This window comes from Mesoplodon densirostris, chromosome 7 (assembly GCF_025265405.1).
Source record: "Mesoplodon densirostris isolate mMesDen1 chromosome 7, mMesDen1 primary haplotype, whole genome shotgun sequence".
NCBI classification, from domain to species: domain Eukaryota; kingdom Metazoa; phylum Chordata; class Mammalia; order Artiodactyla; family Ziphiidae; genus Mesoplodon; species Mesoplodon densirostris.
Genome location: NC_082667.1, coordinates 112,201,399 through 112,213,781, shown reverse-complemented (window position 1 = coordinate 112,213,781; position 12,383 = coordinate 112,201,399). Strand labels below are relative to the sequence as shown.

Here is a 12,383-nt window from a genome sequence, read left to right as displayed (position 1 = left end):
ACTAATTAGAAATGCAAATGTTTTTTCATTCCAGGAGAAACCTTTTAAGTCATTAACTCTAAACCCCTAAAATGCAAGCCTACAATCTTCGGATTTTGAATATATTCCATATATGTTTTCAAGGTGTCAATGCATTTAAAATTTCCTTTATGCCTAACTTTCTTTAATGGTTTTATTACAATTTCTAATAATGAAATTAGCATTATAACACCAATATAATCAACATACAAATACTTGTTTATTAATTACCATACCTATTACTTAACATGAGAAAAACCAGCAGTGAAAAAGAGGCTTCTGAAACCACTGGTATGCCCTACAGGAGTGCTAACTCATACACAGGACTTATTAAGAATTTATATAGCACATTTATATTTGCCAAGTGCTTCACAGTCACTTTTATTAGCTGTTTCTAGTGCAAAACAATCCATGAAGAACTTTACAGAAGAGAAACCTAGGCCCAGAGAGGAACCAAAGAAAAACAATTTTACTCTGGAGGAAATAACACCATTCTCTTACAATCTATGCCTGATCCTTCTAATCACCTTTCATCTGCGGAATGAAGTTTGCAAAAATAAGTTATTAATAAATGTGAAAAATAGCAAGGAAATATTGAATTCTCTGGAACAAACCGTTAGACTGTTTAAACACTTTAAAATACTTGGGACTAACTACTATGTTTCATTATACAGACACAACTATAAGGAAGTAAAATCCTCTCAAATGCCAAACTTAAAGTGGGGTTATTTTTCACACTTGCTAAAAAAAAAAGAAAAGAAAAGAAAAAGTAACCAAAGCAGCTCATCTAACAAGTTTAAAGTCAGGTTCTGTTACCAAAAAAAGTAGAACCCAACGAAAAGCAGTGTGTGTAAGGAGGAAGTTCTGGAAGAAGTCCGAATCTGCTGCCTAACCCGCTCAGTCAATATATCTCTCCGAAAATAATGGTTATGAGCAGAACTTGTGGTTTAATCAGTGCATATCTATCTCAGCACCAGCAATGGATCCCATTCAATGTTTTGGAGGAGAAAAACTTGAGCCAACGCTAGATGTGGAGGAAAGTTCCTTCCTTGGCTCATTTAAACACCCTCCATTTATTTTCTCTCGGTGTTGCATCTTAATGAGAAGAAAAAACAGAAACAAAAACTATACGCTCACCTAGAGCGCAGTTTGCCTGCGGAGTTGTCAGGACCCCAGGTCTCTCAACCAGAGCCCGTAAACCTAATTCCCTAGTCAGAGCTCATCCAGCTAACAGTCCCAGCCGGTAAATCAAGCGCTCTTCCTCACCCCCTCCCTCCTATCTCCCGGGGCCAATTCCGTGACCCACATCCCTATACACTGCACAGAGCCGCAAACTCTGCACCCCCATTATACTTCCTCCCTGGTGGCTCCCCAGTTACCCTTCACCCCAGCCGCCACCCCATCTTTGTCTCGCAACCCCAAACACACATCTCTACGTTCCCTCACTCCCAACCGCAGCCCTTCCCCCACCGCCGACCCCCATCCTCCCGGTCTCCTCCCCACCCCCGTATTCCCCACCCCTGCGCCCCGTCACCCCAGCTCCTCGCCTCCCCAGCCTCGCATGACCCGTCCCCTCCCCCAGCTTCCTCTGTCCCTTCCTTCCCGTCCCTCGGCCCCTCCGCCCACGCCCACCCCTGCTCCCGCGGGTCCTCTGCAGGCCTTTCACCTTGTCCATGAGCTTCCAGCACTTCTCCACCATCTTCTTGTCCACGGTCCCCGGAGGGTGGGGGCTGAGGTGGTGGTGGTGGTGGTGGTGCGGCTGGAAGGCGTCCTTCATGAGCCCGATCAGGCCTCCCGAGCCCGAACCCCCGGAGCCGCCGCCGCCCCCGGCCCCAGAGCTCTTTTTCACATTGCCGGCCATAGCCCGGGGAGGGTTAGGGGCCCAGCCGCGTCCGCCGGCTCCGCTTGGCTGCGAGTGAGGGAAAGAAGGAGGGCGTGAAGGAGGGGCCTCTCCCGGCCGCCGCCGTCACAGCCGCCGGCCGTCCGGGCGGAGGGAGGGGCGGTCGCGGGGAGGGGAGTGGGCGGCGCCGGGAGCGTGGGTCCGCGCGGGCGCGCCCCTTCAGAGAGCGCGAGCCCGGGCGCGGGAGGAGCGCGCGGAGCGGGCGGCCGCGTCCGGACTGGGGAACGACCTCTCCTGCGCCACCCCCTCCCGAGCCACAGCTCCCGGAAAGCTGCGGCCAAGTTTCCGCGCCGTCTCCCCCGCCCCTACCGCGAGGGGGGGTGGGGGTGCTGCCCAGGCGGAACCTTCGCGCTGCGCCCCCTGCTGGAGGAGCGGGGAAAGGGCGGGGCGGGGTCTAACGTGGAGCCTGCGCACTAGGCAGAAGCCGAGCCCTCCGTGTTCTTGTGGGTTGTGGGATGATTCTCCTGGAGGCGGTCATTGGGCTATTTAAATTAAGACAGGTGGCCATAGAAAGAATCTGCACTTCAAGTCTTTACCCCACACCTGACAAATGAGGAAATTGAACTTAAAGTTGTTTGCTTCTTAACACTGTGGGAGAAAAAGGGAAGTTTTTCCCCCACTCCCTAGTGTTTTAAAGTCCTAAAGTCAGGACCAAGGACAGGAATGTGAATGCTGCAGATTGTTGCATCCTGATTAGACCCCAGAAAGGCTTGAGACACTTAGGCCTCGAGCTCTTCTTCCAAGCCCTTTGACCCTTCTGAAAACAAAACTCTTCCCCCTTTTTTTGCTTTGAACACAAGTTCCTTTTCTGGAAATTGAATATGTACTTAAGATTCCCCTGCTCAGCGCACTGCACCACAGGTGGGCACTGCCAGCATCAAGCCCTGACCACAGAAACCTTGAGCTTCAAGCCCTGGCCTGAGGAGTCCTCGCTCCTCCCAGGGAACAGCAATGCAGTTCCCAGTCACTTCCACTTTTCTAGTCTCAAAGTTCCACTGGAAGAACTTTGAAAAAAAGAACCTCTCTCCCAAAGAAGGAAGTGCCCTGCCCTAATTTGCTAATTCTGAGCCTCAGCTTTGGGAGCATGCAGGCCCTGGTGTCTCAATAAGTACTCACTTCCGCCTTAGATTCCCCACCTGGCTCTTCTACAAAGCTCTTGACTGATTAGGGAATTAAGCTTATCAAACAGTCCTGTAAGAGGGGAAAAAATATCCTTGTCTGCAATTCAATGGCCTGTATCTAAGATTGATTGCGGAGTCAAAATTATCATTTCCTATCAGTAGAATTTCCATTAGTCAATTCCTACCTAAAAAGAGTTTGAATGTCTAAAGAAAACATATAGGCAAAGCTCTTAGATAATTGTCAAAACTTCCCATCCCTAGCGCATCCACCCTTAGTTGCAGGCTCTCCTTTCCTCTCCCTTGGTCTATTGAAACATTTTCCTCACTGATTTCCCTGCCACCTCCAATCCATGCTGCCACCAGACCAGTGTTCCTAAAGTATAGGTCTGACAGCATAAAACAAAACAAAACAAAAAACGTTAAACACGCCCCAATGCCTCCTGAATGAAATTAACAGTTATGATCTAACTCCAAACTACCTTACAGTTTTATACTATTCCAGTACATATATCCTATGCTGGGTGACTCACCAACTCACAAAATACAATTCTTTCTTTTTTCATCACTATTACTCAGAGCATTCCCTCTGCCTAAAGAGTGCTACTAAAGTCCAATCCATCTTTTTATACTCAACTCAAATATTGTCCTCCTTACCGGACAGTCCTCCTCTAAATTTCCATAACCATCTATTTCTCACCTGCCACACATTAATTTATGCTATATTGTCTTATCGACTTTGGTCTTCCACAGTACCTAGCACACTATAGACATGCAAGGGTACTTTTTCCCCTCGTAGTCAAATCCTAGATTTTATGGAGTATAGGTTAAGAAATTAACCCTTGGAGCTGTGTATGAGCTTGTAGGTCATCTTCACAATGTACATCATCATTGTACATCTCTGGCTTGGTTTAAGGCTTCCAATTTGCATTATGTTCAGTATGGTCTGTATAGAATGGAATTGTAAAATGTGCACTCTGTTTCTGCTGCAGTAAGCCATATTTCTTTTTTTTTATTTATTATTTATTTTTGGCGGCGTTGGGTCTTTGTTGTTGTGCACGGACTTTAGATGGGGCGAGCAGGGGCTACTCTTCGTTGTGGTGTGCAGGCTTCTCATTGTGGTGGCTTCTCTTGTGGAGGAGCACGGGCTCTAGGCACGTGGGCTCAGTCGTTGTGACTCGCAGGCACTAGAGCGCGGGCTCAGTAGTGGTGGCGCACGGGCTTAGTTGCTCCGCGGCATGTGGGATCTTCCTGGACCAGGGCTTGAACCCGTGTCCCCTGCTTTGGCAGGCAGATTCTTAACCACTGCGCCACCAGGGAAGTCCCCATATTTCTTTTAATATAGGATGACCTATATTTGTCTCGCATTTGAATGAAGTAGAGAGGGTGACGCTTCTCTCCTCTGTATCTCTTTAAAACCCCCAGAAGGGATCCTATTAAAAGGAAGACAGAGTTGTGCTGAAGTGATCGTTCCTGTTTTCACTTATGAACTGAGGTTAATGAAGAAAGAAGGAAAGATGGACCTTTCTTTCACAATTTTCACTTGGCTTGTTTTCAGAATGTGCTGGAGATTGAACTGTTGATCACAATGTCTTTCTCATTCCTGGATTATTCTAGAGCTGGCTCAGTTTGTATCACATCATGTGACCTGTGGCAATTTTCTTATTCCATTTCACCTTCGCCCCAAACCACATCCTCTCTGCACCTGAAAGTCGGTTGACTGAATATATTTGAAAAGTAAATGCTCTTCTGAGACACGATTTGTTGTTTATACTCTGTAATTTCTGTCCTCAATATGGGACTCCGTGCATCAGCACAACAGAGACACTAATTATTCTATTCAAAAGTCCTCAAACAGGCTTCTGGATGAAGGGAAGGATCAGGACAGGAACCTCTACTGCACTCCTACTCAGGGAGAGAGGGTTCTGGGGGGAGGGGGGGGAATAAATGAAAAACATGCTTCAAGATTAGAAGAAAAATCTCCGATTTGGGAGATATGCACAAGGTTATCTGACACTGAGGTACAGGAACAGTAAGCAACGGGAAGAACAAGGCCGGTTCTTCTCTTTACTCTGTAAAATGTCCCCGGGGTCAGAGAGGTACCCTGCAGCCACAAAGGTGACAAATAAATATCATCAGCCTCTGCCTGAATCTGCCTGCTCCCTAGAGGAAGGATTTTTCCCCCCAGATCTCATGGCTATCTCTTCAGATCTGTTCCTGACAACAGGCAATTGACCAAAAATGACCAAAAAATGTTGAGGAAGACAGAGATAGGAATATCTAAATAAAGAGTCTGCAGTTCCCTTAATCCGCAAGGGGAAAAGCCCTGAAGTTTCTGCTGTTTTCATTCTAGCCAGTATGGTGTCCAGAGATCCCAGTGACAGACAGACAACAAGGCTTCCAATAGCACAGGGCTGGAGAGAGGGGGTGGGGGACAAGGGCTGCTGACCAGGGCAAACCACTAGTCATTGTCCCTTCCCCAGATTTATTTGTCCAACTCTTCATGACTCCAGCAAGAAGCATCCCTAAGTGGGGGGCACCCCCCCCAACATTGCTCAGTAAATAATTTAAATAGAAAAACGCAGGAGATTCAGTAGAAGGTCAAGTAAGTCCACTAGAGGGAGCCCCAACCAACTCAGTACTGCAGGGAGCCAAGCAAGGTATTTTCTCAGCGCCTGTCTGAAAGTCAACCACAGACCGGATTACGGGGAAAGAGGCAATACATGAAGTCACAATGAGAGAAGACAGTCCTGTAAATACCCAGGGAAAATCCAGGCCTTTCAAGATTTACAAAATCAAAGATTTCTTTTTTACTTTTTGGCCGCACTCTGTGGCTTGCAGGATCTTATTTCCCCAACCAGGGATCGAACCCGTGCCCCTTGCAGTGGAAGCACAGAGTCCTAACCACTGGACAGCCAGGGAAGTCCCCAAAATCAAAGATTTAAAGACCAGGAAGCTGAGGCTGAGCAAGTTTAAATGGCTTGCTCAAGTTTACATATCCGGAGGGAGCGGGTAAGAACTCACAGCTCCTATCTCTAACCAGTGCCCTTTCTTCTCCATTTGCATCTCTCTATGTCAACAGCCTGGGGTCCTGGGTCTACCTCTCCTTTGCGCCTCATTTCTCTGAAAGGGGAAACTCTCTCAACCACCTTCTTCTGCACTTCTGTCCTTCATACACCACAGACTGCCTTCCTGAAGGAGAGCTTCAACTTTAAACCTAATAATGTCATTTTGTTGATGAGACCTTGGGATGTGTAAATGGCCCAAAATGGCTACTGTCAGTCCTTTTCCTCTGTATCAGCACAACAGCATTATTTCAGATGTGTAAATCTGTAATTTGTAAGTCTCCAAATTGCAGGCTGTGCTACAGAGAAGTGAATCATAGATGGTCGGCTCCAAAACCCTTTCTCCTCAAACTACACTTAGGATTTGGGGATAAGGAGAGTACTGGCCCTCTGAGACCTTGGTATTTTAAGCTTTGTATTTAGTCCCTTCTACCTTCCTATGGACACCATGTTTCCCAGTTGCCCGGACAACATGCAGCCTCCAGAAACCCAACCTTCCAGTTCTCAGTCCCGCCCCCGACGGAAATTTGCCACTCTGGATTGGTTCCCAGAACCCAGTCTCCTCCTCTGGCTCTTAGATCGTTGGGCCTCTTCTCTGCCCCTCCTCGTGTGTGGGTCACACCACAGGGAGACACAACAGAGGCAAGAGAGGGTCTTGCAGGAAGGAAGAGGCAGGGTAAGGATGATGGGAAGAGGGAAGGGACCAGGTACTGAGCTTTGTTTTCTCTGAAAGAGGATTGCGAGGAATGATCTCTGTACTTAGAACCTGACCGGTAGAGAGAAACAACTCCATCCTTCCCAGTGGCCTCAGCCTTGCCTAAGTTTCCAAGGAAAGCAAGAACAGAAGCTTCTGAAAAGTATAAGAGACAGAGTTGGAGGCTAGAACACTAATTCTCCTGGGACTCCTGGTTCAGTCTAGGGGTCAGGAAAGCATCTCCATGTCCAGACCTAAATACGAGTCCCCTCTCTCCCCCAGGACAGCAAGGAAATACGACCTAAGACCAAAGAAAAAGGGACAAAAGCTGGGACACAGAAGAAGAAAAGGAATGCAGCTGTTGGTGAGTCAGACTGGGTGGAGGTGGGTGCCCCCTGCCTCTCCATGTTCTGGCTCAGAGACCGAGCAGAGGTCCTCCAGAGAGAATTCAGCCCTCTGCCTGATAAGACGGAGCTGTCTTAACCCTCCTTCATATCTGCATCCAGATTCCATGGAGCTGGGGAAGTGGGGACATCAGCACCCACGCCCATCTGAGCCCCCTCTGGCTCTGTGCCGTCCTTATGTATTCATTACACAGCTTTTGAGCACCTGCTATGTGCTGGGCAGTGAACTCATCAGACTTTGCCATCAGAGATCCCTCATTTAGTGGTCCTGAGATCTCCTGCAAAAAAAAAAAAAGTCCAGGGTGTGGGATGAGGATGGGAGGGGAGTAGGTAAGGCTGAGATCCTGACAAGCTGAGGCTCTGCCATCTTGCCAGGGCAGATGTGGAGACTGAAACCATGCACAGGCTGGCACTGCTGGAAAAGGAGCTGCTCCAAGACCACTTGGGTAAGAAGGGTGGAAGTTCTGGGGGCAATAGAGGTGGGACAATGGGCATTTCTGTATCCCTGGGAGCTTGAAGGGTTGGAGCTATGGTAGAGGGCTGAGCTGATCTCTAACCATCCCCTAGTGGAAAAAGATTGTCAAGAGTTGGGGTTGTGAGGAAACGGTGGGCAGTAAGGGTTGATAAAGGCAGCTATTTTTTTCTTAATTTTTTGTCCACACCACGCGGAATGAGGGTTCCCCGACCAGGGATCGAACCCTCACCCGCTGTGGTAGAAGCACGGAGTCCCAATCGCTGGACTGCCAGGGAAGTCCCAAGGCAGCTGTTTTTCGTAGCCAGAACACAGAGGGAGTTTGCGGTTTGTAGTAACGAAGAGCCTGTAGGATTCTAGGGGGGAAAAGCAAACACCAGAATGACAGTGAGAGGCTGGCAGCCTGCTGCCAGGTTTCCAAAGGTGGGCAGAGTCCATCAAGGCCATCGGGGCTGATTTAGTGGGGTCCCCAGCCACTCCTGAGGGCTGCTCTGGGACTGTTCACAGCTCTGTGGAGGGATGAGGCCCGCCGAGCCAAGGCTTCTGAAGACCGGCTGAAGCAGAGGATACAAGAACTGGAGGCTGAACCGGAGGGGGCCTGGAGTGAAGGGAAGGCCATATATGCAGGTGTGCAGTTGATGAAGCGGTGGGCAGGAGACAGGGGCCTGGAAGAGGGCACCCAAGAGGGCCAGAGGATGCTGGGTAGGGAGACAAGGAGGACTCCCATCTGCCATGCCTAGTCTCAGCCTTCCCAGCACACACAAGAATCCTGAAGGAACCAAACAAAGGCCTCTGGGATCTTGGGCAGGGACCTTCCATGATGGCCCACGCCACGCACTTGATGCTGTGTGGGTTACAAAACGCAGCCACAGCCTTTATCTCATTCATCCCGTGGGACTGAGTGGGGAGAAGGGCCTGAACCCCCATCCTGAGTGGCAGGGGGAAGGGGACCTTGTTTCCTAGCTCCTTCCCCAGCTTCTCAGAATCACCACAAGAAGAACCAAAAGGCCTTTACGCATCTGCCCCACTGGACCAAGCAGAGCCCTCCCCACTCACAACTTCCCATCCTTTCTCCATCCCTCTGTCCCCACCTGGGTCCCTGGCCACCCACCGTCCCCACCACAGAGATGAGTCGTCAGTGCTGCACCCTGCCGCAGGCGATGGAGACCCATAGCAGGCAGCTGGAGGAGGAAGTGAGGGGCCTTCGGGAGCAGTTAGATCGGCTTCCCCACCCTCGAAGCCCTTTCTCTTGGAGGATCACTGCTGCTGTCCAGACTGAAGAGGTGGATTTAGGATGTTTCTTCTCTAGAAGACTGCAATCTAAGCTCTCATATTGCTTTCCCCACTGACCTTCCCACCACTGAGAATTGCAGCAGATGGTTCAGGATGGCAAAAAAAAAAAAAAAAAAAAATCTTAAGTTATAAGAAGAAGACCTGGGGCTTCCCTGGTGGCACAGTGGTTGAGAATCTGCCTGCTAGCACAGGGGACGCGGGTTCGGGCCCTGGTCTGGGAGGATCCCACATGCCGCGGAGCAACTAGGCCCGTGAGCCACAACTACTGAGCCTGCGCGTCTGGAGCCTGTGCTCCGCAACAAGAGAGGCCGCGATAGTGAGAGGCCCGCGCACCGTGATGAAGAGTGGCCCCCGCTTGCCACAACTAGAGAAAAAGCCCTCGCACAGAAATGAAGACCCAACACAGCCATAAATAAACAAATAAATTTTTTTAAAAAAAGAAGAAGAAGAAGACCTAAGTCTCTCACCCCATTTCCCTCTCTCAGTGGTGTCTCCAAATCCAGTTCTAACTCCCCACCACCGCCATGTCTCCCATAAGCAAAACATATTCCCGCTTAGTTTGGCTGATTTTTATAACGAAACCAAGCTTAAATGAAACTGTTTAACTTACTTATTTCCTTATCTTCAAGGCCTAATGCATGGTAGGTCCTAAATAACTATTTGCTAATAAATGAGTGAGCTTCTAAATAAGCATATACATGTATGTGTATGTGTGTGTGTGTGTATATATATATATATATATAGAGAGAGAGAGAGAGAGAGAGAGAGACTTTTGATCTCTTCCATCTTGGTAACAGGATAGAGTTGAAAAATTTTAGCACGGCGCACAGATTTTCCACAATTTTGGCCTCAAATTTTCTTATCCTAAAATAGCTTTATTTTAGCTATAGATATCCAAGAGCCGCTTATCTGCCATGCAGGCCCTGAGCCCCTTTCCTAATCTTTGTCTTATCTCAAATTTAAACGCAGTCAGCATTTATGAAGCACTTCCTGCATACTAGGTGCTTTCCCATATATTATCACATTTAACTCTCACAGCAAGCCTGTGAAGTATGGGTCATTTTCTCTATAAAGATGAAGAAACTGAGTCTCAGAGAGAGATATGTCAGTCATTATACAAGTAGTAAATGACAACCAGATTTGGGACCCAGATCTCTTGTCCCAAGCCCACTCTCTCTACTCTACCTTAATGGTATATTTCAGCTCTTTATAGGAACTATGGGAAAGTTGATGGCTCTGGGGAAGTCTGGAATGATCCCACTCAAGTCCTGCTCTTTGGGTACCTTTGGAGACTCTGTTCAAGGGTAGAGTGTCACCATCCTGTCCTCTTCCATCCTTCTGCCCCCGTCCCAGAGATGTGCCAGAGGGAGGCTGAGGCTACACAGAGAGAGGCTGTGCAGGCCCTTGGAGAGTGGGACCGAACTCTGGCTCAGCTTTGGGCCCACGTGGCAGACATGGAGGCCAAATATGAGGAAATCTTACATGTAAGCCCTACCCTCTGGAGGCCAGCCATCCCAGTGCCCAGCATCCCCCACCCCAAATCCCAGCTAGTGTGACAATGACAGACCAGGGGGAAGGAAAAGAAGCATCTCCATAGGGAACTCTGCTCTATCTTAAGGGGATACAACCATGCCTACCCACTAAGACTAAGAGCTTTGAGAAAACACTGGCTAGGAAAGCTTACAGACCAACCTGGGACACCCCTCATCCAGCCCTCTCCCTTCCTGAGATCTGAAGCTTGGTGTCTGCAGGACAGCCTGGACTGGCTCTCGGCCAAACTGAGAGCCGTCAAGCCTCAGTGGGATGGGGCTGTGCTGAGACTCCACGCCCAGCATAAGGAGCAGCTCTGCCAGTTTGGACTCAACCCCCTGGATCTTTGACTGTGAGCCTCTAGTCTCTGGGGCCCTCTGAGGTCCCAGCAATAAAGCTGTCTGTATGTAGAACTCAACAGGACTGTGGGCTGTGATTTTTGGCAGAGATGAGTGCCCCTCACGGGAACATCTCAGTTCTGGGTTTACCCCTTACCCTGAAGACTGAATAAGAAGAGAGAAATTTGACAAGGTCTCAACTTCTCTCCTAGAGAAACTGGGTCCCACCCCTTGAGCCTGAGGCCCTTTTGGTCACCCTACCCCCACCAACACAAACAAAGGCAACCAGATTTGTGGGGAAAGGCCATTTCTATAATAGACCAACAGTGACCAGGCACCAGCTCCCATAATCCTAAGGTGCCCACAGAGGGAAGGGGCAACCGGTCTCCAAATTCCTGCAATATACCCAACCGTCCTGGAGTCATGCTTAGGGCAAATTCCAGGTGGCTTCAATCCCAGCCGGCCCCACAGCCCACCAGGAAAGGGAAAACTCTGCTTCTCCTCTATGTTACTACAACTTTCTCAGTTCTACTTCATTTCTGGTGAAACGTGGCAGAGGGAGGTTTCCCACACCAACTAATTCTCCGTAGACACAATTTAACTTTTGTGTTACAATTTAACTCAATTCCGACACTGTCTACCTGGAGGTATCATCAGACCCCGCAGGTTAAGGGCTCTGTCCCACAGACTGCCCTCGACCTCAAATACCAATCTCCAGTCCAGGTTGTCACTTGTGCTTCTGACCTACTAGCTATCAATCAGAGGTTCCCACAACCCCCTCCTTGGGTTCAATCATTTGCTAGAGTGATTGAACTCAGGGAAACAGTTTACTTACTAGATTACCAGTTTATTACAAAGGACACAACTCAGGAACAGCGGGATGGAAGAGATACACCGGGCGAGGTATGACCATGGAAGCTGCATGCCCTCTCCAGGTGCGCCACCCTCCCAAGCACCTCCACGTGTTCAGCAACACGGAAAGCTCTCTGAAACTGTCCTTTTGGGTTTCTATGGAGGCTTCATTGTGTAGGCATGATCCATCAATCCATTGAACACTGGTGATTAATTCAACCTCCAGCCCCTCTCCCCTCCCAGGAGGTTGAGGGTAGGGGTGGGGGTGGGGCACTGAAAGTTCCAACCGTCTAATCACATGACTGGTTCCCCTGGAAACCAGTGCCCCATTCTCAGGTGCTTTTCAAGAGTCACCTCATTAACAAAACTAGGTGTAGTTGAAAGGGGCTTATTGTCAAAAACAGAAGACAGCTTTCTCTCTCTTACTACTTAGGAAATTCCAAGGATTTTAGGAGCTCTGTGCCAGGAAAGGGTATGAAGGCCAAACATATATTTCTTGTTATAAATCACAAAATCATACCACTCATCTCACGCAGATCTTCATCCTTGGGGCACAGCTCCCAAAGATCCCACATGACTTCCTTTGGAATCAAAGGGGAGGCTCCCTCATGGGCCCACCTGAGGCCTCTGGCCACACCCTCTTCCAGGAGGTGGGCCCATGGGAAGGGAGGGAGGCCAAGGACTATCCTGTGATTGGAG

At 49.0% G+C, this 12,383-nt stretch overlaps 2 protein-coding genes across 3 annotated transcripts in view; one reads left to right on the top strand and one right to left on the bottom strand.

The window, feature by feature from the left end:
* Positions 1-1,961, bottom strand: part of CBL (Cbl proto-oncogene) — a 99,023-nt gene extending 97,062 nt beyond the window's left edge. For both annotated transcript variants that reach the window (XM_060103003.1, XM_060103004.1), the window contains exon 1: positions 1,685-1,961. In XM_060103003.1, the coding sequence (XP_059958986.1) occupies positions 1,685-1,879 (195 nt within the window). In that variant the 5' untranslated portion in view covers positions 1,880-1,961. The remainder of the gene's footprint in view (positions 1-1,684) is intronic.
* Positions 1,962-6,549: 4,588 nt separating this feature from the next.
* Positions 6,550-10,844, top strand: CCDC153 (coiled-coil domain containing 153). Its single transcript, XM_060105271.1, has 7 exons — positions 6,550-6,777; positions 7,078-7,159; positions 7,580-7,645; positions 8,179-8,298; positions 8,797-8,887; positions 10,316-10,448; positions 10,716-10,844. The coding sequence occupies exons 1-7, from the start codon at positions 6,550-6,552 to the stop codon at positions 10,842-10,844; spliced, it is 849 nt and encodes a 282-aa protein (XP_059961254.1).
* Positions 10,845-12,383: the final 1,539 nt, after the last annotated feature.

Coding starts and splice junctions, on each gene's coding strand:
- CCDC153 (XM_060105271.1), top strand. CDS start 6,550: ATGTTTCCCAGTTGCCCGGACAACATGCAGCCTCCAGAAACCCAACCT. Junction 7,160..7,579: donor GAAAAGGAATGCAGCTGTTG/GTGAGTCAGACT, acceptor TTGCCAGGGCAG/ATGTGGAGACTGAAACCATG. Junction 8,299..8,796: donor AGGGAAGGCCATATATGCAG/GTGTGCAGTTGA, acceptor TCCCCACCACAG/AGATGAGTCGTCAGTGCTGC.